The sequence below is a fragment of the Neomonachus schauinslandi genome, chromosome 8, assembly GCF_002201575.2.
Source record: "Neomonachus schauinslandi chromosome 8, ASM220157v2, whole genome shotgun sequence".
In the NCBI taxonomy this organism is placed as follows: domain Eukaryota; kingdom Metazoa; phylum Chordata; class Mammalia; order Carnivora; family Phocidae; genus Neomonachus; species Neomonachus schauinslandi.
The window spans coordinates 139,097,495-139,124,413 of NC_058410.1; the positions used below are offsets into that span (position 1 = coordinate 139,097,495).

The following is a 26,919-nucleotide window of genomic DNA, read 5'->3' on the forward strand; positions in this document are numbered from 1 at the left end:
GTCTGGGTGGCTCAGTCGGTGAAGCATCTGCCTTCAGCTCGGGTCACGATCCTGAGTAATACCAGAATGGTATTACTCAAGTAATACCAGTAATACCAATTATTTGGGAGTAATACCAAGCAACAGTTCCAATACCAGGGTCCTGGGATTGAGCCCCGCGGCGGGCTCCCTGCTCAGCGGGGGTCTGCTTCTCCCTCTGCCCTCCCCCCTGCTCGTGCTCTCTCTCTCAAACTCTCTCTCTTTCAAATAAATAAATAAAATCTTTTAAATTAAAAAAAAAGGAAAGTTGCTGAGAGCGTAGATCTTGAAAGTTCTCATCATAAGAAAAAGTCTGTAATTATATCTGATGAGGCATGTTAACTAGATTTATTGTGATTATTTCACAATATACATAAATAGCAAATCATTATGTTGTACACCTGAAACTAATATAATGTTATATGTCAATTATATCTCAATTTTATAAAAATGAGCTCAGTATTTCCTTGCCAAAGAATTACAACCTTTTCCTGCAGAGTTTCAAAATCAGTGAATTTCTCACACTCATCCACTATCCCCAGTAGTTGCTGTGTGTTTCTTGTATTACTCAACCCTTAGAAGTCTCTGATATTTTGCCATATCTCCCTCCTGCACATTAGTTTGCACTGTGCAGGTCACACGCTTCTTCCTAACAAACCATAGTGTAAGCGTGCATCTTCTAATGAGCGTAGTGTATCCCTAGAGGGAAACAAACTAGCAGGCAAGGATCTTTAAAAATGAGTCCATTTCCATGTCCTCATTTTCCATTTGTACTCTTTACTACAACTGGTTTGTCTGTAGGGAAGGCTTCGTGCTGGGTCTCCTGCCATCCCTCCCTCTCGCTTGTACCGAACGCCTTCCGGTCACCAAAGCATTTGTGCGGCCCCTTTGCCACGGCAACACACAGTTCCCAGGCCAGCCGCCCTCACCAGTAAAGACGGAATTTATAATAAATTTTTACATTTATGCTTAATAAATATTTATGCTCTTTTGATGAACTGTGTACTAGTAATTTAATGACAATTCAATTTAAAAAAAGTGTCCTTTAAAAATACTTAGAGCCTTGTGGTCACAATAATGTTTTTATTTTAACATACATACAGAGAAGAATGGTTAGAATCATCAGTAGACTTTCAAGCTTAAAAATATATTAGATAAAATTCTGTGGAGGAAGTAGGAAGGAAATTCAAGTCGAAAGAAAAAAAGAGGATGTCTATTTTCTTATATTTCAGTGAATACATTTAAGAGGGTGATGTAACAGTTTTATTTTACAGTTCCATATTTGAACTTTGCAACTTAAACTTATTGTGAAAAAAAAAATTTTCAGTGTCAATTAAAAAATGTATAAGGTGGCACATGGTTTTTAAAAAATTATTTGGGAGTAATACCAAGCAACAGTTCCAGTACCACTCACTTGTCCGCAAAACAAAATCCCACACCTTAGGCTGGCACTCTACCCTGCCTTTCCCATCTCATTTTCCAGTGATGACTTTCCTCTGTCCCTCTACCATATACCAACTTTCAAGTAACATACTTCCACTGAAAACAGACCTGCTGCTTTGCCCAGAACATGCTCTCGACTTTTCACCCTTGGTCAAATGTCACCCTTGGTCTAGAATGTGACTTCCCACCTCCAGGCTACTCTTGCTTACTAACAATCCATCCATACTTCAATTATCAATTCCCCTGTCTTTCCCAATGTACACAAATAATTATTTTCAATTCTTACTTAGAACACTGTATACCTCTACTAGACAATTACTGTTCCACATTTTATTTAACCACCACCCCCCCCATTCACCCTCCATATCATATATAAAAAATATTTGGCATCTTTTGTTGAATTGAGTTGATAGCACCTAATTTTACCAAGCAGCAATGTATTTAAGTGATTTGATATTCATAGTTCTTATTTTGGCTTTTTCAATGACCTGGTATATACCTCTAAGTAAACTTCAACTTTAAATCGTTTATACCTAAATTTCTGCATTTTAAGCTTAAAGATTATAGTCTTTTAAGTGTACAGTTTGATGATAATTTTTAGTAAATTTGTGTACTTGTACAACCGTCATCACAATCGAATTAGCAAAATCGTTTTTAAAATTGAGATATAATTGACATATAACATATTAGTTTCATGCATTCAACATAATGATTCAATATTTGTATATAAAGTGAAATAATAACCCCAGTAAGTCTAGTTAACAACCCTCACGACACATAGTTACAATTATTTTTTTCTTATGATGAGAAGTTTTAAGATCTGGCTTATTTTACTTAGCATAATGCTCTCGAGGTCCATTCAGATTATTGGAAGTAGCAGGATTTCCTTTTTTTTTTTTTAATGGCTGAATAGGTTCCTCTGTGTGTGTGTGTACAACACAGTATATACCACATTTCCTTTATCCATTCTTCTATACAAACTTCATTTTTAAACTTCATTTATGTAACCAGAGATTGTGGAAAGTCATTCAGTAGTTTATTAAGGAAAAAATAAAATTAAACACCCATTTGGGTTTTAGCTTCGAATGAGTAGTTTTAACGTGTAACCCTTAAACCTCTAAGGGGTTGGATTGTCCTTTCTTCATTTCACTCAGAGGACATTCCAGAGTGTTAATTTCACTCAGGGGATACTTGGGATAAATTTCGCCTGGAACGTATCCTTCCAATTCTTGACACCTTTCAGAGTAATTCCCATTTCTTCCTAGATATCCTCTGAACTGTGGCCACTGGGTAGTTCTGTGGAAAGATTAGAGTCCTGTGAGAATGGGACCAGAGAAATGATCCAGCATTATATAGAAGACTCTTGATGATGACCATTACCCTCCATCCTGGGTCATTTCAGCATATTACGCATTTTGTTAGGCTTATCTGTGACATAGTTCTTTCCTTTTCTTTCTGTTTTATATCTATATTCTCAATCTCCAGCTAATTTTGAAATATTTAAAAAAATGGCAGAGTTCTTGATTCGGAAATCATTTTTCTCACCTAAGACAGAAGGAAATTCTTAGTCTGTAGTCTGGGCATTATATCTCTTTAATCATTGTTACTTAGACCCACATTTGTCCAGTTCTGAAGGCAGGTAAACATAATCACTAACAATCTATATTCATGACACCTCTGATCATTGGCCAGATGAAGTGGAGGGCCTGCTATACTGTCTTTTTTTTTTTAAAGTAATTTAATCCTATAAAAATGGCAAAATTTAAGATCTGAAAATACTTCTGTATCAAGTGATTGCTTCTATTATCATTAGCCAGAAACTTGCAATCAAGGTGCAGCAGATTTTTATATTTGTAGAGGCCACAGGTTTTGACAGAAACAAAGATGATGAAAATCTTCATTTTCCTTGCTCATTTGAAGAAATCTATTTCAGTTGCATAGAATTTTAACTTCCATTTGATTAAAAAATAACAAAACATTAAAAAATTAGCGCAAGTATTAAAGGGTAAATTTGGTTCATCAAATGGAAGTTTTTCCTGATCTTCCTTTATGTGCTATATGATCCTGTAACTTTGGAGCCATGGTACTTAAAAAAGCAGCAGGTTAGAATATCAAAATATTCTGACAGGGTGTTCTTAGACAAGCCAGCCTACCCTACAGTAACTGGAAATGCTTTCATTTCAGCTCCAATTAAAGAACTGACATGTGAAGCCAATTTTACCAAGTGAAAACAAAGTAGAACAAGGGGGAAATATGTCCTGCCTTGTTGCCTTATAAAAATGATATACCCATACCCATTTATCAGTTTGAATTCAAATTTCATACTGTTCAGTAGCAAAAGATTACAAAGATACTGTTTTTTACCATCTAATTTCAAGTAATATAATAAGAGCTGTTTAATTTATACATTTTGAGACATTTGGAAAAAAACCATACATTTCTAATAAATTTGATATAAAGTTTTGCAACTTAACAAAATTTAAATCGCCTTTGATTTATATAGATATTGATCTATCTCTCTCTATTTTACATGTTATTTAAAGAGGCCACTCTTCACTGCTTCTTTCTAACCCTGCTCCCAGAGATGATTGTTAACATCTTCATGTGAATTGGTTTGTGCCAGTCCTCAAGAATAGTTTTAGGTTTAGGGGCGATCACACATTGGTCTGCAGGAATGATGCCTTTGTGAGACACCTTTGATGGAACAGTGTCTAGGGGAGGAAAAAAATCTTTTCTTCTCCCCATCTTAGATTCTCTAGTTGGGCTTCTATAAGTTAGACTGGCCAAAGGCAGATTAATAAGAGTAAAACAAAATTGATTCACGTGTGCATCGCTCATGTATGTGTGGAAGCACCCAGCAGTCAGCAACGCAAATGGGTGTTTATATGCCATCCTATGCTAAAATGGAAGAAAAAGGATTTGGGGCTTCAGGATGAGGGAGACAAATTAAGAAAAGGTGACCAAGAAAAGTATGGTTAACAAGGATTTGTTAGTAAGGTTTGCAATGCAGATCTAAGGTTGGCTTTTCATCATTGGCAAGAGGTGTTAAAAGTTCTCCTCTTCCTAGTCTGGAATGTCCGTATTTACATCTTTTTCTTTTCCCCAAATTTCCATCTTTAAAAATGGAAATTTCCTTTATAAATAGAAATTTCCTTTACAAAAGGAAAAACGAAGGCCCCGGTGTTTAGAGTTTTTCCTGGGTTTGCTGATTCTTAATTGCCTTTAACTCAGAAGAATTCATACACCCAAGAGGTGTATTTTGGGGTGGCGTATTCTGGTACCTTTCAAGGGTCATCGTGCCCGTGTGTACATTCCAGCTCTACCCTTGTCCCTTGGGTGAGGTAGTTAACGTCTCTCCATCTTTGAGTAAAACTACTTCCTAAGTCTGTCCAGAAGTTTAAATGCGATGAGTGTGACTCAGCACAGCGTCTAGCACACAAGGATGCTAACTAACTGCTCTCTTGTTATCATCATCATCATCACCACTACTACTGCTGCTATACCACTCATAGCATTGTGATTTGGAGAGGGCCGGGCACGTTTTGGGTTCTCCTTATTATCATTCCAAGTAAATGACTGCTTATGGTCCCTGTTTTTAAGACCAAAGGTCTCAAAGGCCTTTTAAGGTGAATTTGGGAGTGGGGAAAGAATTGCCTGTCCCTCTTCTCTCCTTTTACTTTCATTCCCATTTTTATGTTCTTCTTGAACAAAGAAATTTCTTTCATGTCTATTTATTTTTTTTCACTCTCTTATCGTAGCTCCAGGGACAACATTGCTCTAATGGTAATAACTTCTTCAGGAATGATTCTAAGATGTTTTGCTGATTCTTATCTCTGATTCTCCTTTGTTTGTTGTTTTCATATTCAGGTTTCTTTCTCCTGTTATGCTAATGTGCGGCATTATGAGCCCCTGGAGTATAAGTGCCTGGGTGATTTGGACCCTGCTTAGAAGAAAGGTTTCTTCTTTCCTTATTGAAGAAATTGAGCTTGCAGGAATGATGTATTGTTAAGAAATATTATTAAGCTTAATATTTTGGTCTTTGAAAAATCATTTCAGTTTTTCCAAACCCACTGGGTAATACCAGATATAATTTTATAATTTGTTTCAAGATGATAATAAGAGCAATGTTTTTCCTTTAACAGTGATTGCTGTAACTGTGGTTAATTTTTCCCATTCTGTTTTCCAAAATCTCAAAAATGAATATAAATTAGTTTTATAATAGAGAAAAACATTAATTTTTTTACATTCATTTTTGAAAAAAGTGGTTTTTTGTTATTTTATGTTATGCTAATTACTTTATGCATTTTTTTCCCAAAGGTGTGTATCAGGTTCAGCTTCATAAGCTCTATAAACCCAACCCCTCAAATGAACAATTCTCTCTTTAAAATGATTTCAGGAAAGAATGTCACAATTGGTATATTTGATAAAAGAGTAAATAGGTAGAGGAGCATTAAGTGGTCCCCAGGTGTACTTCTTTATTTTTCCCAAATGTACTTTAAAAGATATAATTGATATCATTAGGCTAAAAAAAAGCAGGTTGCTGGGTTATGGTACAAAATACACAGCTGTGTATCTCAAGACACTGGGATATGTTATGTGTTGCCTGTTATGGTTTGCCTGGAAAATTTTTGTTTATCACTGAAAATTGAACTCCATTTGGGATGAAATCGTCTGTTGCCCATGTTAATAGTTAATTTCTTCCTCCCCTGTTCTCCCTTTGTAATTGATACATACTTCCATTCTGGTGTTCATTGAAAATTGGTTCAGAAAAAGGACTTTGCAGTCTGACAGGCATAGGTCCTGAGTGCCATTATTCCACTTACGACTCTTCGTTGTGAACATATTATTTTAAATGTCTCCGAATGCTTGTTTCCTTCATCCATAAAATGACAGCGTGGCGGTGGGATGCGTTAGGTTATGCCATATGACAAAGGGTCTCGAAAAATGTCAGGGTCTTATAATGACAAAAATGTATTTCCTTGCTCATGTTAAATATCTGTCATGGATTGACTGAAGCTCTGCCCAGGGTGTCTCTGCTTCAGAACTTAGACCGTAGAAGAAGGGAAAAAAGAGAGCCATCGAGAACGCCTGGCTTGAAACCTTCTGCCCAGAAGTGGCACCTGTCACTTCTGCCCAGAAGTGGCACCTGTCACTTCTGCCCACGTTTCACTGGCCACCAAGTCACGCAGCTGCTCCTGAGTTCCCAAAGGGAGGGGAAACCAGGATATTTGGCAAATAGCGACACAGTCTACTGCAGAAATAATAAAAATACCTGCAGCTTGAGATGAGGGCACAGATGAGATCCGTACAAACTGCTCAGCAGAGCGCCCAGCATAGGCACCGTGCCCCTTCATAGGAGGACGCAATTCTGTATTTTCCACACATATAAATGCAGAGGGGCTTACTGTCTTCTCTGCATCCCCAGTCCCAGAAACGTAGTTTGATGTTTAATGAATACTTGCGTAGCTGCATCCTTTACCTACCAAGCAGTTCTGACCGAAGCAGTTAAAGCACTAGAACATTCTTTTTACTGCATACCACCTAACACTTGAAACAAAAGTTCTCCAAAGTTAGCCTCATTTTGAATAATTAGACCATAAATAAATGAGTTAAATATTTAAAAATAAGTCTTTGTTTTTTTAAAAGATGTTATTTATTTTTTTAAAAGATTTTTATTTTATTTATTTGACAGATAGAGAGAAAGAGTGAGAGAGGGAACACAAGCAGGGGGAGTGGGAGAGGGAGAAGCAGGCTTCCCGCGGAGCAGGGAGCCTGATGCGGGGCTGGATCCCAGGACCCTGGGATCATGACCTGAGCTAAAGGCAGACACTTAAGGACCGAGCCACCCAGGTGCCCCTAAAAATAAGTCTTTAAATATTTAAAAATAAGTCTTTCTGGGGGCGCCTCGGTGGCTCAGTCAGTTAAGCATCTGCCTTCGGCTCAAATCATGATCCCTGAGTCCTGGGGTTGAGCCCCACATGGGACTCCCTACTCAGCGGGGAGTCTACTTCTCCCTCTGCCCCTCCCTCTGCTTGTGCTCTCTCTCTGTCTCTCAAATAAATAAATAAAATCTTTTAAAAAAATAACATCTGCCTTTCCATTGTATTCCTTAATTATTTATATCAGGTTTGAGAGAAGCCAGTAGAATTGTCTTCACTGAGTGCTTAGTCTAATTGGGATGCACTTTCCCCATTAAATTGATCAGGTATTGATTTGTTCTTTTAGTTGTTAGTAGACTCAATCTTTTTTTTTTTTTAATAGAAAAAAGGCAACTGTATATATATTATACATTTGCTTTTTAGGGTATACCTGTTCATATTATATAGCATTTAAAACACAACAGATTTTACTGTGAATATTCCTCTTTGGTATTTTGTCTTAAAACTAATACAGTAGAATTGACTTAATCGTGTGTGTTCAAGTTTCGTGAATTCTCATTTACACAGAGATTCATGTAACCATCACCACGGTCAGGATACAAACACTGTCTTTTGATTTCTTTGTGATAGCAGGGCAGAATCATAATTATAAAATAGAATAATGATAATATCAATTGAAAATAAATGTGTGTATAATTACAACCCTTAACATTCTGACATTAGTATTAATGTATATTTTTATCTTTGTAATGTAAAGTCTGATTATTGACTGTGACACTTAGATGAAGCGGTAATGGTAAAGGAGCATTGAAGTCCTTTTAACATTTCTGTGAAGGCTAATTAGAACAGATACTTGTCTCAACTTCTTTTAACGCAAATACTGAATATGTTAACGCTTTGCAGTGTAGAAGTGAATTCCCTGTTATAATTAAGTTACAGATCAAATGTGAATTAGAATCTGTTCGCACTGTCTAATCCTCTTCACTTGGGACATAAGGATTGGGAATATTCTCTTCTTAGGCTCCCTCATTCACTTTCTGATGCTATTAAATGATAATTTATTTTTAGATTGCTGAGTAAATGTAGGTGCTGGCAATTCACTTAGTGGCTGTTACAGTGTCATTAATGAAGTAACGGATGAAATAGGACCCTGGTCTCATTTTATCTTGACTTACATGACTTTTGGAATGTCGAAGGTGACTCCAGAAATAGGATCTCCTAGAATACAGGCATCGCTGTTTGACCTTTAGCTAAAAGTCTTTATAGGACTTACTGTAATATAACCATGTTGACTAATTAATTGGGTCATTCATTCATTCAACTATAACTTAAGTATTTAAGGGCCAGGGATTAGCAAGGAAATTGGGAGATGCAGATAAATAAGATCTATCGTTGGGGTGTGAGCATGTACGGTAAAGTTACGGGACGGGAAAACCAGTGCTAACAGCCGCCTGTATGGGGCCCCCTGGCGTTGAGAGTAGGAAACACCCAAGTGCCTGCAAAGGAGAGACTTAGAATAACGTAACCCTACTACAGCAGGGGTGAGCTTTGAAATGAGCCAGGCACGGAAGGACAAGTATTGTAGGGTTTCCCATAGATGAGATGCCTAGAATAGTCACATTCATGGAGACAGAAACTAGTACGAAAGGCGGGGGGGAAGAGGGGCATGGGGCGTTATGGGGCTTTATTGTTTAACAGGTACAGAGTTTCAGTTTGGGATGATGAAAAAGTTCTAGAGATGGATGGTGGTGATGGTTGCACAACATTGTGCAGGTACTTAATGTCATGGAATCGTATATTCAAAAATGGTCAGAATGGGAAATTTTATGTCATATATATTTTACCACAATAAAACAAAACAACGGGAACGAAAAAAATGATCATTTATAGGCCCCACCCCCAGTTCTTCTCTTTTTAAGAGAAGTTTTTTAAAAAGAATTTGTGTAACATCACCCCATCTTTTGTAGTATCTATGGTTAGCCATTCTGTAGTCCTTGCCTATAAAGTGGTCCTGTCTAGATGCTAAGCAGCCTTGATACATTCGCCCTTAAACTGTAAATGACCTTATATTAAAAGAGATACTGTTTCCATGCTGGTTGCTACCAGAGCTACACACACACACACACACACACACACACACACACGCAAGCACACACCCCTTGTGTGTACCTTTGCCAACTAGCATACTTGCCTAACTACTCAGACTCTCTCGCCTAACTACTCAGACTCTCTCAACCAGCTCAGAGCTCAGGGTTGCTCATGGCTGCCATTCTTTTGTTAGCCACATTTTGAACTAAGTGCTCCTTTTTTCTTCAGTTAACCAGACCCCACATGTCATTTATAAATTACTTGCATGAGAAAGTACATTGTGATTCCAATATAAAGCTGCAGCAGACTTTTAGAAATATAACCCATGGGGGAGGTAGCTACCAATGAAATGTCTGATTTTTACTTTGTATTTACCTATATATTAACCTGTGATTTTTCACTTCCAAAAATTAAGGCAGGCCAATCATGTTTGTTCACCTGCTTGAATATGTGTTAACCTGCCTTAGTCAAACTGAACTGTTACTAATTGAAAATTTGTCTTCCTTTCAAATAGCACTTATATTTTAAATCTCTTTATATGTATGTTTGTGTGGTTGTAACCCAGATATATGTATGGTTTGGTGGTATACTTAGTACAGTACTAGCCATTGTGGGGATCCAGCGAGAGGAGTAAACCATATTCCCTGCTCCTGTCGAGCCTCCGTCTTGGAGATTGAGCCTCATGTTGCAAGGCAGAACCAAGAATGCACTCGGTGATTGCAGCTACATTGGGGAGGGTATGTGCTGTGGTGAGCGCTGTGAATTGTGCAAGACTGTTGAATCACAGACCTGTACCCCTGAAACAAATAATACATTATATGTTAATAAAAAAGAAGATAGTAGGAAGGGGAAAATAAAGGGGGGGAAATCGGAGGGGGAGACGAACCATGAGAGAGGATGGACTCTGAGAAACAAACTGAGGGTTCTAGAGGGGAGGGGTGAGGGGGATGGGTTAGCCTGGTGATGGGTATTAAAGAGGGCACGTTCTGCATGGAGCACTGGGTGTTACATGCAAACGATGAATCATGGAACACTACATCAAAAACTAATGATGTACTGTATGGTGACTAACATAACATAATAAAATTAAATTAAAAAAAAAAATGCACTCGGATAACACCAGGAACAGTTGCTGAGGAATCAGAGAGGAAGTAATCTCTGACACCAGAGAACCTGTAACTAGAAGCTAAACCTTTATTAAAAATGAAAGAATTTTGAAGGGTGAAGAAACCAAAAGGTCTTTAGCCAACATGTTGAGCTCTCAAGAAGGGAAATAGAACTAAAAACAGAACCAAAAGTATGTACTTCGTCTCTTTGGGGCACATTAATCTACGTTAAGTCATAACTCCTTTAGTAGGAGAAATACAGACTTTAATTAAGGGGCCAGGTTATTTTTATTTTGTTTCTGGTGCCTACCATTCTAAAATTGCGAAGTCTCTAGTATGAAGCTGAAAGTCATTACTAGTGGTAAGTCTTATTTGAGAGCCAAAGGGAAAACCCACCAAATTTATCCTACTTGTTTGCTATTAAATTTTATTTTATTTATTTTTTTTTTTTTAAAGATTTTATTTATTTGAGAGAGAGAGAGAGAGAGCACATGAGGGGGGAGGGTCAGAGGGAGAAGCAGACTCCCTGCCGAGCAGGGAGCCCGATGCGGGACTCAATCCCGGGACTCCAGGATCATGACCTGAGCCGAAGGCAGTCGCTTAACCGACTGAGCCACCCAGGCGCCCAATGAAACTTTATTTATTTATTATTTTTTTATAAAGATTTTATTTATTATTTGACAGAGAATGAGAGAGAGAGAGAGCACATGAGAGGGGGGAGGGTCAGAGGGAGAAGCAGACTCCCCGCTGAGCAGGGAGCCCGATGTGGGACTCGATCCCGGGACTCCGGGATCATGACCTGAGCCGAAGGCAGTCGCTTAACCAACTGAGCCACCCAGGCGCCCTAAATTTTAATTTATAAATTGTCATACTGTAACAGGGCAGTACTTCATCCAATGCAGTATCCTGCGTGTAGTAGTAGTAATAGTAGTATAGTAGTAGTAGTAGTAGTAGTACTAGTACTACTACTAGTAGGCAGCCGCCCTCAGGTTTCCGGGAGAAACTGCACTCCCCTTCCTGGCCCAGGGTCCTGGTTGCTGGGAACCCCATTCCAGTCTGTTGTATGAAAATTAGCACAGGTTAACTCTCCTTCACTTACTAGCTGAGGGAACTAGCTCATTGCAAAGCTGTTCTTTTTAGGTTCCCTTAGGTTCCCATTAATCTGTATGAACACGTGTGACCATGAACTTCAGATACTGTGCAAGGAAGAAGAATATTGGATTACTTGTCTATTGAGGGCTTACAGATGAGCACATACGGAATTACCTTATTTTATCTTCCCTATAGCCCAGTAGCCCTAGGAGGTGGGTACTACCACTGTCTAGGTTTCACAGATAAGGAAACCAAGGCACAGAGGTGGAGTGTTGGATTTCATCTCCCAGACTGTGTTTTTTGCTAAGGGGTCATCTTTTATCACCGTTAAAAAGTTAGTTAGTTAGCGAAAGTTAGCGAATGCAGAATCCTGCCCCTTTAGAAAACAAGGACTTTTCTTATACTGTTTGTGAATCCTGATATTCAGGCATGAAAGCCCTGAAAGGTACAGAAGCATAGCGGAAAGCCAGCATATTTACTATCGGGTATGTAATGCTAAGTGTTGCCTCGCACAGCCTCAGACACAGTGGTTTAACGCCTACTGTGTAAGGGTAGGAAGAGCCTCCCGGCTAAAAGCCCAGCCAAGAAATGTAACAGCTTTGTGAACAGATAATACGTTAACTGGTTACTTTTCTATTAAATAAGAAACTCTTCAACTCCAGTTCTAATGGGTATGTCTATATGTATCTATCTGTCCATATATATATATAGGTATATATATATATATATACCTATATATATATATATATATATATACCTATATATATATAAAATAAGGTATATATACCTATTAATTTCTAATAAAGTATGCATAAAACATATCCATGAGTAATATTATTGGGCTGTTGAATTTCTTAGTCCGAAGGGATTTTTTAAAACAACTAAGGTGCTATTGAGAAGGTGACAGATCTGAGTTAATTGCTCTTTTCTTCCACGTGCTCTCATGGTCGCAGTGGGTAGAAAGAAAGTGGAGACACGCAGGGCGTGGTTGGTCCATATGCGTGACTGACCCCTGAATAACTAGGAGGTGACTCTTCGGAATTAGCTGGCTCTCTGGCTCCACATAAGATCCTCAAAATACTCTTCTAAGGATGAAAATGAAGTAACAGATGTGAAAACACGGTCCTTTAAAAACCAAAAATCACAGTCACGTGCAAGTTACCCCAGAGCAGCTCCTTTCTCAACACTCTTACTTTTGGTCTCTTTGTAGGCGTCCTCTCCCTGCCACCACCCCCCTTCTCTTTCCCTCCTCTCCTCTCCTGCCCCTTCCCCAGCCCTCCAGTGGGTGAGCCTGGAGCGGGGCAGCAGAGAAGGGCTAAATCAGTCTGTTTTCTTACTGCTTTCATAAATGCTCACGTTACCACAGCTCTCCTTCCGTTGTTCTTCTCCTTTGTATCCTCTGAGGAATTTTATAAAACACCCTCTGGTTTGTCTCACTCGGTTTGCTCTGACTTGACCAGCTACGTTCCTCTTGCTGTTCTTCCCTTCTTCCCTCTTCTACATCTGGATGTCAGCAGGTGACCTGTGGCCAGCAGGCTGCTTCGGTGTGTGACGCTGTCTCTTTTGCATCGTAGATGCTCAAAAAATACATGTTCACTGACTAGCTGAGAAAGAAACAGGTTATACATTCCTTCTCCTTCGGTATTAAAAAAAAAAAAAAAAGGTGTTGGGACGCCTGGGTGGCTCAGTCGGTTAAGCGTCTGCCTTCAGCTCAGGTCGTGATCCCAGGGTCCTGGGATCGAGCCCCGCATCGGGCTCCCCACTCCGCGGGAAGCCTGCTTCTCCCTCTCCCACTCCCCCTGCTTGTGTTCCCTCTCTTGCTGTGTCTTTCTCTGTCAAATAAATAAAATCTTTTTTTTTTTTTTTAAGTGTTGACTGGCCTTAAGTCTGGAGATTTTATTCAAGTACACAGGATTATAGAGCCTTAACTGTTTAACTATTGCTGTTTCTCCTGCTAACTAACGTAGTGAGGCAGAATATAAAACTGCCTCGGGAGTTTTAAAAGGGAGGAGTGGTGTTTATTTTGAAGTACTCAAAAATCTTGCTCTTTAGGCATTCCATGAGTTTACCATCGTTTTGTCACCTAAGAGAGACAACGAGCATGAGGAGATAAGTCTTGTGTGGAATCCTCCGAAAGTCATGTCGAATTTCCAAATGTCATCATAGAGTATTACCTGTTAACGTTTGCTCGAAGAGCCCGGCTGATGGGTCTGTTTTCAGCTATGTTTGTTTGCTTGCCCCTGTGGGTGTTGATCTGAAGGAAACCATTACCTAATTCCTTAAAATGATTAATGTTTTCTCCTTCCATTTTTTTTTTAAAGGAAATGGCAAAAATCCTTAATCATCCCCGAGTCTATGCCTTCCTGCACATCCCGGTCCAGTCTGCCTCTGACACTGTCCTTATGGAAATGAAACGAGAATACTGTGTGGCTGACTTCAAAAGAGTAGTGGATTTTCTGAAAGAGAAGTAAGTCTGTTAGTACTTAAGAAAATAACCGTTCCTTTTTTTCTTACAAAAGCATGTGGCAAAAATGCACTTATTGTAGCCACAATTAAAGGTACCAGAGAGAAGGTGAGAGTTTTGAAGCTTTCTGAGCCTATAAGTTTCCTTAGGGACCCTTGATGTGGTTTCTTCTTATATCTACCTCCCATCTGTGCACGACACACCATTAATTTGTGTAAGATTGCCAGTCTCTGTAAGGTAGTGTGCATTGTGATCATTTTTATACCTGACCTAGTAGATGAAAACAGCTTTGGTTTTGCTTAAATCCCCTTTAATGTGGCACCTTGAGGTGGTGAGCTGGTTCTGATGTGGAGATAGGCCAAATCATGTCACTACAAAATAGTTAATTTTCTACCGAGTAGCATTTTTTTTTAAAAGATTTTATTTATTTATTTGAGAGAGAGAGAATGAGAGAGAGCACATGAGAGGGGGGAGGGTCAGAGGGAGAAGCAGACTCCCTGCCGAGCAGGGAGCCCGATGTGGGACTCAATCCAGGGACTCCAGGATCATGACCCGAGCCGAAGGCAGTCGCTTAACCAACTGAGCCACCCAGGCGCCCTACCGAGTAGCATGTTTTGAAGAGTATTTGGAACATCTTTGCTTTTACACGTTTATCCCTGAAGATTACTTGAAGAATTGTGATTTATAAGGAGGTTTTAGGATTCTGTTTTTCAAGGTTGAAATTGCTGTTGATCAAAATTAAGGCGTATTTACACAATCTTAGACATGAATGATCATTTTGTTTCCACAGAAAACACTTGCAGCCCATAATTATATTCTTCAAAATCCTACTTATCATCATCACCAAACATTGACTGCCTTCTGTGATTATACAAGGCAGGAAATAGTAGGGCTGGCCAAGGTCATACAAAACCTTCTCAAGTCTAGGGCACTGTTCTCCCCTCTGGGGATATGTCATTTATCTTGGCATATTTGAGGCATGGGTCTTCCTACTTCCCATAATTTTTTTCCTCTGTTGTTTTTCTTAATTAAGTTACAACTTTTTATTTCCATCTTCTTGTTTATAATTATGTATCTTTGTACCATGTCAGAGTGCTACATGGATATGATTGCTTTATACAAATTGTAAGCAATTATTTTTTCCACCTTCAATTAGTGACTTATCCTGACTACATAGAAATCTTTTAAAATCTTTTTCTCCTATTTACTTTCTCCTTCCTTCCTCATCTTTCCTGTATGTCTTTCTAATTTTTTTTTCACCTCTAGGCATTTCTTGATTTTCCTAACCACTAGAAATAAAGACATTTGTGTGCAGTCAAACAAACACAGCTAATTGTTCAAATATTCAAATCAGTGAATAGAAGGCATATTTATTCTAGGATTTCATAATTATAATCATTAAGTATATACAGTCTTCAAAGCAGAAAACAGAATAATGACAGATCTCTATCATCTATAATACTTTCGGCTCTTAAAGAAAACTGAGGTCAAGGCTAAAGAATAAGAATTTTTATGTTAGATGTCTATTAAGTTGCCCGGTATCCCTCCTTTGCATTTATTCTAGCTTATTGTAGGTAAACTTGTCTCATATGAGAGAGTTCTTTTGGGCACGTTGGCACTGGTGAATGGAATGTTTTTCAAAATTGCAAACATATTGTTGCACCTGTGAAATTTCTTGCTTCTTGCTTATAACTAGGGCAGTAGCAAATAATGTGCACAATTCATACCTGTTGCACAAGATTTTGCCAAGTGTAGACATGCATCCTGTTGTGCAGAATAGACTAGAACACTTTCCAAGTGCTTTGTTGCATTAATGTGATTCAATGAGGTAAGGAATCAACACCTCTCTTTCTCCTCCACTTGGGTGAGTGCTGACTCAGTTGTTTGGGGGAATTACTGTGGCTACCTAACTGGGCAACAATTTCACAATAAGTTCTAGCCTTTTATGTTGTTCCAAAGATGGACCTTTTAAATCTGTTGCATCTTGAACAGTTTCAACAGCATCCATGAGGTAGAGAGAGGTCAAAAGATGATCACATCAAAGTGTTAGAGAATAGTCTCTTGCCTTTATTCATGGGTTAAACTCATTGTCCTTTCTTTGGATTCTGAGTTACCCCGAGGCATCTGTGTAGCTTTTCTAGAACTATTCTACTGTCTGGAGGATCCCAGAACCAAGTGCTGTACCCGAGGATCTCCAATATTTCCAGCACTGGAAATACCAGGGATCCCTGGAAGGATATTGGAGATCTCTGGAGAAGACACCCCATCCCATAACCCGTAGCATCCACAATGTCAGTTTCAAGTGGTATGATTCACTGGCGTGGTAGAGTATGAGTCTCTAAGCATCTGTAACTCTTTATTGGCTATGCACAGTGAGGGTGAAAGCAACCTCGGTATACAATTCCATACTTAGATTATAACTTACAGGATGTATTGGAAAAATGTAGAAGGCAGACAACATGATATTCCTGATAAAAGTTACAGGGACTCTTTGGAAAGCAAGAAGAAATTAAATTATGACTGCTAATAAGGTGATCCTTGCATGGTTTTAGAGAGCTCATCAGAACCGTAAAGTTCTGTCTTTTGTCCAGCCTGTCCTGTTGCTTGTAGGAATAGTACAGTGCTCGCTCGCTCGCTCACCCCGCGCGGACAATATAACCCACCTTTGCTCTTCAGGGAAAAGGGTTCCTGTCCTTTCGGGGAAGTCCACCCATTCAGGGAGGAATTTCCAACTGCAACAAACATTGAGAAATAAATGAAGTCTTTTTAGCAGGCTTCCGCTCTCATAGTTTGCTTACTTTTCCTATAAAAAAACGGCACAGCTTTATGCCAAATAGATTAGCACTTATAGGAAACACCAAAGTTTCAGAGATTTCTATAGTAGAACTGCTAGTCTGGATAACTGATCCAGCACAAAGTTGTTTTGGCCAGCGTTTTATCAAAATTCAGTAAAGTACTGTCTTTTTTAGAAAGAGGGCCTTATACCGTCATTTTGCTTTTGTGCATTCGTAAATCGACCGATTTCAAATGGTTTATTTTGTGCTCTCCTCTTATGTCTGCTTAAGCTCCTGTCCTAATGTCTTGTTTCCTCTGAAGCTTTTGAAGCCTTTTTCTTTTTTCCTAGTGAGCCTTTAACAACTAAGAATCTTGATTTTTTTTTTTCCCTTCACCAATAGGAGACTTATATATTCATGTTATGAATTAGGGATGGGACATTTCCTAACCCATCGCACCAAAAAATCCAATTTTGAAAACAACCTATCGCATTGAACACTGACCTCCAAACAGTGCGCTGCAGGCTTTTAAACTACGAATTCAGCGATGTTCGTGATGCCGTATCTCTGAGACACTGGAGGTGAAACCTTTTTAATTAATTTTCTTTACAGTTGAAACTGGCCCATGTTTTAGCTGGGAGCAACAGAAGTTTACTTACGAGCCAACCTGAGGTTGATTCATTATTCTCTTCAGTTGTTCAAAAGTTGGCAGCGATTACCATACCAGCAGCTGGATTGAAGATAACCTAGCGGTGCTGGCCCATGCTGGGGCATATGGGAATTTATTAACTCACGCAACCTTTGCAAAGAAAAGTGTCTGAATTACTTAACATACTAATTTAAAACAGCTGGTCCTGAGCAGACAATCATATGACTAAAATTATTCTATTCCGATTGATTAATCCAGTTGGAAAATTAACTAAGTTGATGTTTTCATATGAACAGAGAAAATGGTTTCTTGAACTACGTACTGCAAGCGGCAGGGATACGGAAGGAAGCCACCTTTGCAAAAGTGCATTTCTGGTTTCAGGAAGATTTTTAATCAATACCTCATAAGAGTGACTACTTTTATTGATTATCCCTGAACTGGTTTTTCTGTTATCTTTTTAAGCTATTGGTGGGATTTTTTTAAAAAAGTATGAAACTTGAATTATTTTTATTTTTTCATGTGATTTTGAAAGAGTTAACTTTCCAATGAGAGGATTTTTCACTTTGCTGTTTTGAGGGTGATATAATTACGGTTCCTAGGGCCTTGGGACCTTGGCCGTAGACTTTAATTGGGCCATCCTCATTTGAGCAGCATTGAATTTACACAGTCACTCCCCAGCATAAAACCACACATTCACATAAATTCAAAAAATGACAACATGCAGAGTTGTTCTCTCAGGCATATGTTCTCATGTTAAGTAAAAGAAACTCTGAGTCCTCAAATTCACACATTAAAGTGTGAAAGAACTACGTAAGAATGTCTTATTGATAGATACATTTTAAGACATGAAACAGTTTATATATTAAAAGATCTGTTTGTTTTCGGAGATTATTTTGTTGGAAGTCCAGTGGCCTTTTGGTTTATGCTAACCAGACCTTAAACTTGGGAGACAAGATCCATCCCCCTCACTCGATAAATACATTTTGAATGAACTAATGACCAGTTATGTTTTTACCTGCAGGTTGCATAGATCTTAAGTTGTGCCTTACGGTGGCATCTTTCTGTGGACTTCCAATGCCATAATATTATCCATCTCAGAATTTGCCATTATCATCTGTCAGCGTGCTGTGTAATTCTGGATTAATTTGTCACATTGCCTACAGAATATTAACCCTTGAGCGTCATGATATCCGTTCACACCCCCAAGCTTCCTGCACCCAGAGATTACCCCCGTGAAACGCCACAACCAATAACTAAGGAGCGCTCGGGGGAAGGGAACCTTTTAGCGGGGAGAACTCGCTGGAGGGGAGATGGCAGCCTTGCAGAGAAGTTCTGTCCTCCGATCTCCACTGTATACTCAGGCAGTGAAGGGGCACAAGGGCCCAAAGTCGGGGAGATGGCTTTGGCAGGGTGATTTCTGTCGGTGAGTCCCAGAGTTACCTCCTACCGCCCAGCCTATCCTGTGACCTACTTTTCCAGTCTGTCGGGGTGGGGGATGGGGAATGCTAACTCATTAACATCCTGAGTTCTTTTTCTTCTTTTTATGAGTTTCCAGTCATCCACATGTCTGTACTGGAACACAATCTGATAAAAGACCAAATTGTGCTAAATTTGTATTTTATTCCATCTTTTATATCTAGTTTTATTCCTAGTGGCTTGGAAACACAAGCAACAGTTGTCAGAACAGAAGAAAAGAAATTGCAAAAACAAAGCAAAAAAATGATTTGGCGAGGACTAGGTAATTAAGTTTCTTTCCAGATGCGTTCCCAGATGTGTTTCTGTTCACTGAATAACCACCTCCCAGATAATTTAGGCAAAATACTTCCCTCAAAGTTGTTTTCTGGCTTTATCTCATCATTTCTAATATCTTTAACTAGGTTGTCCTAGTTGGGTGTCCCTAAGGCCTTGCTCACTATTTTATCTCTTGTCAGATATCTTTCTGAAGTAGTGACGTTCTCTTCTCTTTTCTCTGTCTCCCTTGTTACTTCTACATTTATTTCAAGAAAATGAACGTGCATCATTTGAGCAGTTATGTAGCAAGAAAAACATTCACTTTTTCTTTTTTACCATGGTATTATATTTATATTTGGAAGATACTGACATCCTGTGCTAAACACCATATTATTTTGGGATTACCCTAAATGTGATTCATTGGCTTGAAGGTAATTACATTTTCTATTGATTTAGCTTTACGTTTTCCGTCTAGCCCGGTCAAGAGAGAAATCTCATCATTCCTAATCTCTTTCTACCTTATATCTTTCCTTTATGATACGATTGTGTTATTCCCTTCAGAAACAGAAGCTACCTTCCCTTAATCCTTTGTACATTTTCTCTCCATCTTATTGTAAACATAAGGGTCAAATCACATATTGTGAAATCATATACTGATAGTACGTGTTTCTCCTTACATTGATAGAGTGCTTTTCATATTCCACAGGGCTCATGTATTATGTCATGGTGTTGTCACAGAAACCCAGCCAAGTATGTAGGATAGGTATTTTTAATCTGCACTTTTTAAAGTGAACATCAGGGTTCACACTGGTTAAAAAGACTTGGTGAGAGCCCACAGTGATTTAATGCATAATAGAACTATATCTTTGGTTTCTGCTGTGTAGCACTCTTCCTACTGATTCTAATAATATGGATTTAATCACTCTTTTTTTATTTATCAGTTTTGTGCTCAGCACCGTAGTAATGCAATAATACCAATACCAGTAGTAATATTTAATATGGTAATAGTAATAAAACCAGTAGCTAATATTTTTAAGTTTTACTTTTGTGCCCGGCACTGCTATGAGGACAGTGGTATAGAGTAGTTTATTCAATCCTGAAGTTCCAAGGGTGTTAAGTAATTTTCCCATGGGCAGGTGGTCAGTGATGGAACCTTGGTGAAAACTGAGGCCTTGTGATTTCTGAGCCAGAACTCAGTCATCGTGCTGTACCCTTGTTCCAGTCTAAGGCATGTCAGTCTAGCGATGGAGACAGTGAAGTGGACTCAACAAATACTGGTGAGGTAGATTACAGTGTGTGCTGAGGAGGGAGGGTGAGGAAGGTATCCATGAGTGTCAAGGATGGCTTTTGCTATTTTATCCCAAGATGTAGTAGAAGATGGTATGGTTAACCAAGAGGGGAAATGAGAAGAAGGAGGAACTGGAGTAGAAGACATGAGTTTGGTTTGGGACATACTGAATTTGAAATGCAATTTAAAGTAGAAATGAATTTGAAAAGAAAATCTAGGCGAGAGCCCCTGCCGGCTATACAAAATACAGGCCAAGAGCCCAGGAGGGAGATGGGGATCTAGAGCTAAATGTGTGGGAGTAATTAGCTTTTAAGTGGTAGATGAAGCCGTGGGTGATGAGATCATCCAGGAGATAGAAAATGGCAGGCTAGGAACAGGGACTAGGGGACACCAGTATCTGAGGTATCCTGTGACAGAGGTTGAAAGGGTGGGGTCAGGCCAGGGTAGGAGGAGACACAGGAGGAAATGACACCACGGAAGCCAAGGGACATAGCAGTTTTAGGAAAATGAAAATGGTAAGGGTCAGCTGTCAACTAGAGTTGCCTCTTGTAAGCAGGCACTGGCCCTGGAGCTCTGGAGGGGAAACAAAGTATTTTTAGATTGTTTTCCCAATACCGCAAGTGTTGAAGCGCTGTTGAGATACAGTATTGTCTCCTGCCCGAGCGGTCCATGTGGTCCTTTGTTGACTGCTTTCCCGGTTCCTAGCACAGTGCTCACTTTGTCCTCTTCCGCCCCGTTTGCTATCCTATTGCTACCCAGCATCCGGGGGCAGGAGAGCAGGAAGCAGGCACACTGTATTCATCCAACGAGCGGTATGCACTCTGGAACCAGTGAGATGAAGGCTTAGAGTAATATTTCTCAGTCTGGTTTAATTAAAGTTCTCTCTTCATAAACAAGAAAATGCCCTGCTCTTTGCAGAGAAACCGATATATTCCCTTTAGTAGAACGTCATCCTCTGCATTCGTAGAGATTCTGTGTTCTGGGAACTGCTGGCTAATAGCTAACAGTGATTATAAGGCAGTATTTATTGAGTGCATAATATGTTGGAAGCAATGTGGTAAGTACTTTATGTAGATTAGCTCATTTAATTTTCACAATGGCTCACAACAGATAGAAAATATTATTACCCCATTTGACAGGTGAGCAACTTAAGTAACACAGTGACTTTGCCCAGAGTTACTGTGCTAATAACTTGTAGAATTCAGACTCACATGCCAGCCTGTGAACCTCCAAACTTTTTTTCATTGCTACTATGGCATCTAGCCTTTCCAGGCTTATTAGAAATGCTAGGGATGATCATAATTTTCTAATTAAGGATTTTAGTATATTATTAGAAAATTTTAAATTATACATACCTTCTTCCAAAAATTTACTCTTTCTGTAGTCAGTATCCCCTCCTTTTTGCTTTCACTCCCCATCCAGGTGGAAAGTCACTAATCAAGGGGATGATAAAGAAGCTGTGTTTGATGGTCAACACAGGGAGACAAACTACAAGTAGATAATGACTGGTTTATCTGTAACAACATCTTTAACCAAACACTGCAGAGTGTCTTCATGAAGTGTGTGTACAAGTAAAATAAAATGCTGTACTAACGGTTACATGTGGCAAAGCTATTGTCCTACATAATCTGCTGTGTCGCAAAAACTTTGTAAGTCCTCATTTCTACGTCCCTTTATCCTTCCTTCCTGGAACCAAACATATTCAGTATCCAGCTCAAACTCCCTCCCCTAAACAGCCTTAGTTCCTCACACTGATCCATTCATCACTTGCTGCTGACACAAGGAGAGCCTGTTATTGGCCACTCTTACCTCCCATACTCATCCCTATCATTGTTCTCTGATGGACATTTCCTGAGGCCTCCTGATTATCTAGGACCTTATGTTCTTATCAAAAACCAGGAAGAAATCAAGGGAGCATATACAGTGCATGTAGTTTGGAATGTTGTACGAGACTTTGCAGTAATATCTGAAAGGCACCATAACTAAGTCAGCAGCAAACAATAGGAGAAAGACTAGGTAATATAACCCATCATTGTTTTTAAAGATTGAATTTTGGATTATTAAGATCTGACCAATTTAAATTCTGGAAATAGGGCCAAAAAATTATTGTGAATTAATATGAATTTCAAAGGAGCCAAAGTCTTGCAATTGTTCAGCTAATACTTACTGGATATAGACTATATGTCAAGCACTTGTTAGGTGTAGAATATTAAGAGCTAAGTAGAACTTGATGACTGTCTTCTGGGCACTGATATTCTTAAATCATGGTTCATATTATACAAATACTTATAGCCATAATGTTTGGTAAGTGTAGTAAAACCCCAATATTAACTCTAGTATAGGGGGGCAGAGTGTAAATGTTTATTATAGGCTTTCCATGGACAAGAGGAAAATACTGAATTACAGGTCTTACAGAAAACCGGTCTCCTTTCTTTAGACAATTATACTTTATTGATTTGATTTTGTTTATGATATAAAATCTACTGTAGGGAAAGGCTTTACCTCGATTACACACACGTATGTGTATATATGTATATTTGTGTGTATAAAAGTTGTAGTTTGGTTTGTCTCAAAGTGACAGAAAAAAAGTAATGGCATAAGAAAGTAGAAGTTTTTCAGTCATGTAAATAAAGTCCAGAGCTAGCTGTAAAGCTGTAATAAGGCTCCAGTATATCAGGGATGCATGATACAGCTCTCATCTCATGGTCCCAGATGTGGTACTTCAGCTCTAACCATCAGATTTGCATTCCAGTCTGTAGAAAGGAGAGGGACAAAAAAGGATATGTGTTCTTCCCCTTTAAACCCTTTTTGAAAGTTACACATGTCACTTTAATTTTATCTAATTGGTCAGAACCTAGTCACATGTCTATACTTAGTAGAAAGAAAGGCTAAGCAATGGAGTCTTTAATTGAAGTGGCCTTCTGCCCATCTGAAAACCTGGGGCTCTGTTGGAAATAAGGGGAGGTGAGATTGGAAAACAGAAGTCTGCCACAGTCTCACCCTTTTGGCCGCCCTTATTACTACATGCAGAGTCTACCTTTGTCTAAGAGGGAAAACCCAAGCCCCATCTATTAAAAGTCCCATTTAAAAATGGGGGAATGGGACTGACAGATGAATGGATAAAGAAGATTGGCCTCAACCTTATGCCCTTCCACCCCGACTCTGAATTTAGCGATGACTTCCTGGAAGCCATCTGAAACACTCCTAATCCCAGTGCTGCCGGGCAACTGGGTCAGTATCTGATGGGGCACCTAATCTATCTTAGATGGCGATGGCCTTGTAGTCAATGCTTATAATTGCTTTGCTTGGCTTTTGCAAACTTGCACACCTCAAAATCACAGGATTCTCAGCCAAATTAAATTATAACTCACAAACACAGAGAGATTTTTCTTAGATCTCAGCTTGCAACTGGCTACTCCTAGTCTGAGTTCTTTGTTGCTAAGAGCAGTAAGAAGGAGCAGGCTAATATTTAACATTCTGGATTTTTTCTAGCACTTCTGCCTCTGTGGACTTAGTTGACGCTTGGTCTGGCTACTGAGGTTCAGCAGTTGACAATCTGACCAAACATTTTGCCCAACATAGAACATTAATTAGCTTTCCGGTCTGCAGTGAGAGTATCAAGACGTGCTGCACAGCTAAACTAATGCCGCACGTTTAGATCCTGTCACTTGTAGTATCAACTTCAGATAGATTTGGTTTGGGCTCTGAATGACCAGAAACATAAAATATCTCCAACAAAGTAGGTGGAAAACCCCAGAACATTTAGTAGGTAGTCGTCCTGCACTTGGTGGGATGGTCCGCGGTAGCGCAGATCCAGGATTCTTTCTTGTTGCTTAGCTGTCCGTGAGTTCCTGGGTCATGGTTCATAGTGACTGCTTGCAGTCCATCCCTCCGGTCGGCATTCCAGCTAGCAAACAGGAGGAAGAGAAAGGTGCACCTTACAGCTCCTGTCTTGGAGTTGCACGTGACGCTTCCACTTACTGTCTCTTTGAGTAGAAAATGGCCATCTCTAGGTGCCAGGGAAACCGGGAAATAATAGGGTCTCCCAGACGTCCGTGTAAATGGCTGAAAATCTGTTTCTGTGGGAGAATAAGGGAAGGGAATGGAGGGGCCTCCTACAGTCTCTGCCACCTCATGTGCTTTTTAAAATGCTCTCTTGTTACAGGGGCGCCTGGGTGGCTCAGTTGGTTAAGCGACTGCCTTCGGCTCAGGTCATGGTCCTGGAGTCCCGGGATCGAGTCCCGCATCGGGCTACCTGCTCGGCAGGGAGTCTGCTTCTCCCTCTCCCGCTCCCCCCTCTTGTGCTCTCTCTCTCTCACTCTCTCTCTCAAATAAATAAATAAAATCTTAAAAAAAAAAAATTTTTTAAGAAAAAAAAAAAATGCTCTCTTGTTACAGTTTGAGAACTGCCCCTAAAAGGGATTAAATCTATTTTGATCAATGAAACCAGCCGTGTCTTAGTGATAATAGCCTTGAAAATGAACAGATTTCTCTTCCCTTATTGTTTAGAGCAAGATGGTTTTAGTCCAGCCATGTAAATAAGACAAAGCATTAAACTTTTTTTTTTTTTTTAGAAAATACCATTTTAGTTGAACTGTGCAATAATGACTCTTTTTCATACACTTTTTCCTAATTTATTGTGATTTTGTGCAATAATGACTCTTTTTCATATACTCTTTCCTAATTTATTGTGATTCAGTCTTTGTGTGATTAGAAAAATACATTATTCTTTTGAGGTTTTTTCTGGAAAAAAAAATGTAATTGTCCAGTTCTAACTCATCAACTGTTCCAGTTGGGTTTTCTTTTTTCTCCCTTTTATTCTTTTTTTTTTTTTTTGAATTTATTTATTTATTTTAGTGGGGGAAGGGGGCAGAGGGAGAGGGAGAATCCTCAGACAGACTCCCCACAGCCAGAGCCTGACACGGGGCTCGATCCCAGGGTTCTGGGATCATGACCTGAGACAAAGGTGGACGACTGAGCCCCCCAGGCACCCCTTCTCCCTTTTAAATAAGTTGTACTTTCAAGAATCATGATATAATTAAATTTTGAAGACCATTTTTCTACTTAGAAAAAAGTCAGATTGCATCTTAGAAAGTTTTATAGTATAATTCCCTGAATTGTTCTTAAAATGATAAAAGAAACTAAATTTAACGGAAAACTCTTGAGAACTTTAAGAATCCTGGTACATTGGAGAGCTTTAAAAAAAAAAAAAACAGCTATTGATTAAATTTTAATGACTTTTAAAACTGTTTTTGTACATAAAAGACATAATATTTTCCATTTTCCTTGGCTAAAATCTGTTTTTCCAAAAAAGAAATAAAAATACACAAATTAACAACACTAGCATAAAAATATTTACCTTTAGAGCCACAACTTTGTGTGTGTGTGTGTGTGTGTGAGTGCGTGTGAGTGTGTGTGTGTGTGTGTGTGTACGTACACAGCAGTTTGTTTTGTTACAGAAAAAGAAAAGCAATAAATAGCTACTATTTATTGAGCTAGTTTGTGTGAGTGTGTGTGTGTGAGTGTGTGAGTGTGTGTGTGCTATATATACACACACACTCACACTAATGCTCACTCCTTTCAAATAATAATTATATTAATTCCTAATACTGAGCATTTAAAATATTCCAAATAAATAAATAGTGAAACGTTCCATATCAGATTGGCTGGTATGTAGGAAGTCGTTTAATTCTTACAACCCCCCGAGAGAGGTGTTGCTGACCTCCTCCGCGTTTCACAGATGAGGAAACAGCAAGCAGGAAGGTGTATAGGTAGTGGTGGTCGAGAAGAATTTGAGTCCAGGTTGCCGAGTACTAGAGCTGGTCTTTCACTGCTGTGCTCTCTGATCGTACATGCTTTGCTCTGAGAAGTGCTGCACAAAAAATTGCTCATCGGCCAGTGCCCATCTGCAAACTTGTCATCGATGTACAACATTATTACTGAAATCAAAAGTAAGCACTTAGGAACTTTCCCAGTAATTTAGCATTTGCAAGACATCAAATTTATGACATGTTTTCTAGTAACTCACTTTTGTCGTTGTGCTTTTAAAATGTATCAGTCCATAATGAATTTGAGGGAAGACTGGTTATTAACCACAGATAATTCAAGAAGCACTACTCTAAGTAGAGTGCCTTTTATGGGGTGTTAGGTTCTTTGAAATTCGTAATTTCACTTAGCTCACCCAATAACCTTGCAAAGTATGTGGTGCTGTTTTTATGTCTTAGGTTGAGAAACTAAAGATCAGAGAAGGAATATATGTGGTATATCTGGAATTCAAAGCCTCATCTTTATTCTGTAAAATATAGAAACTATATTCTCCTGTCCCTAGTGACATTCATATTATAACATTTTTTTAAGATTTTTAAAAAAAATTTTAAGTAATCTCTA

The 26,919-nt window shown here is 39.0% G+C and overlaps 1 protein-coding gene across 2 annotated transcripts in view; it reads left to right on the forward strand.

Annotated features, from left to right (window-relative positions):
• Nucleotides 1–26,919, forward strand: part of CDKAL1 (CDK5 regulatory subunit associated protein 1 like 1) — a 671,286-nt gene that overhangs the window by 424,229 nt on the left and 220,138 nt on the right. For both annotated transcript variants that reach the window (XM_044917193.1, XM_021696901.1), the window contains one exon: nt 13,948–14,093. In XM_044917193.1, coding sequence (XP_044773128.1) covers nt 13,948–14,093 — 146 coding nt within the window. The remainder of the gene's footprint in view (nt 1–13,947; nt 14,094–26,919) is intronic.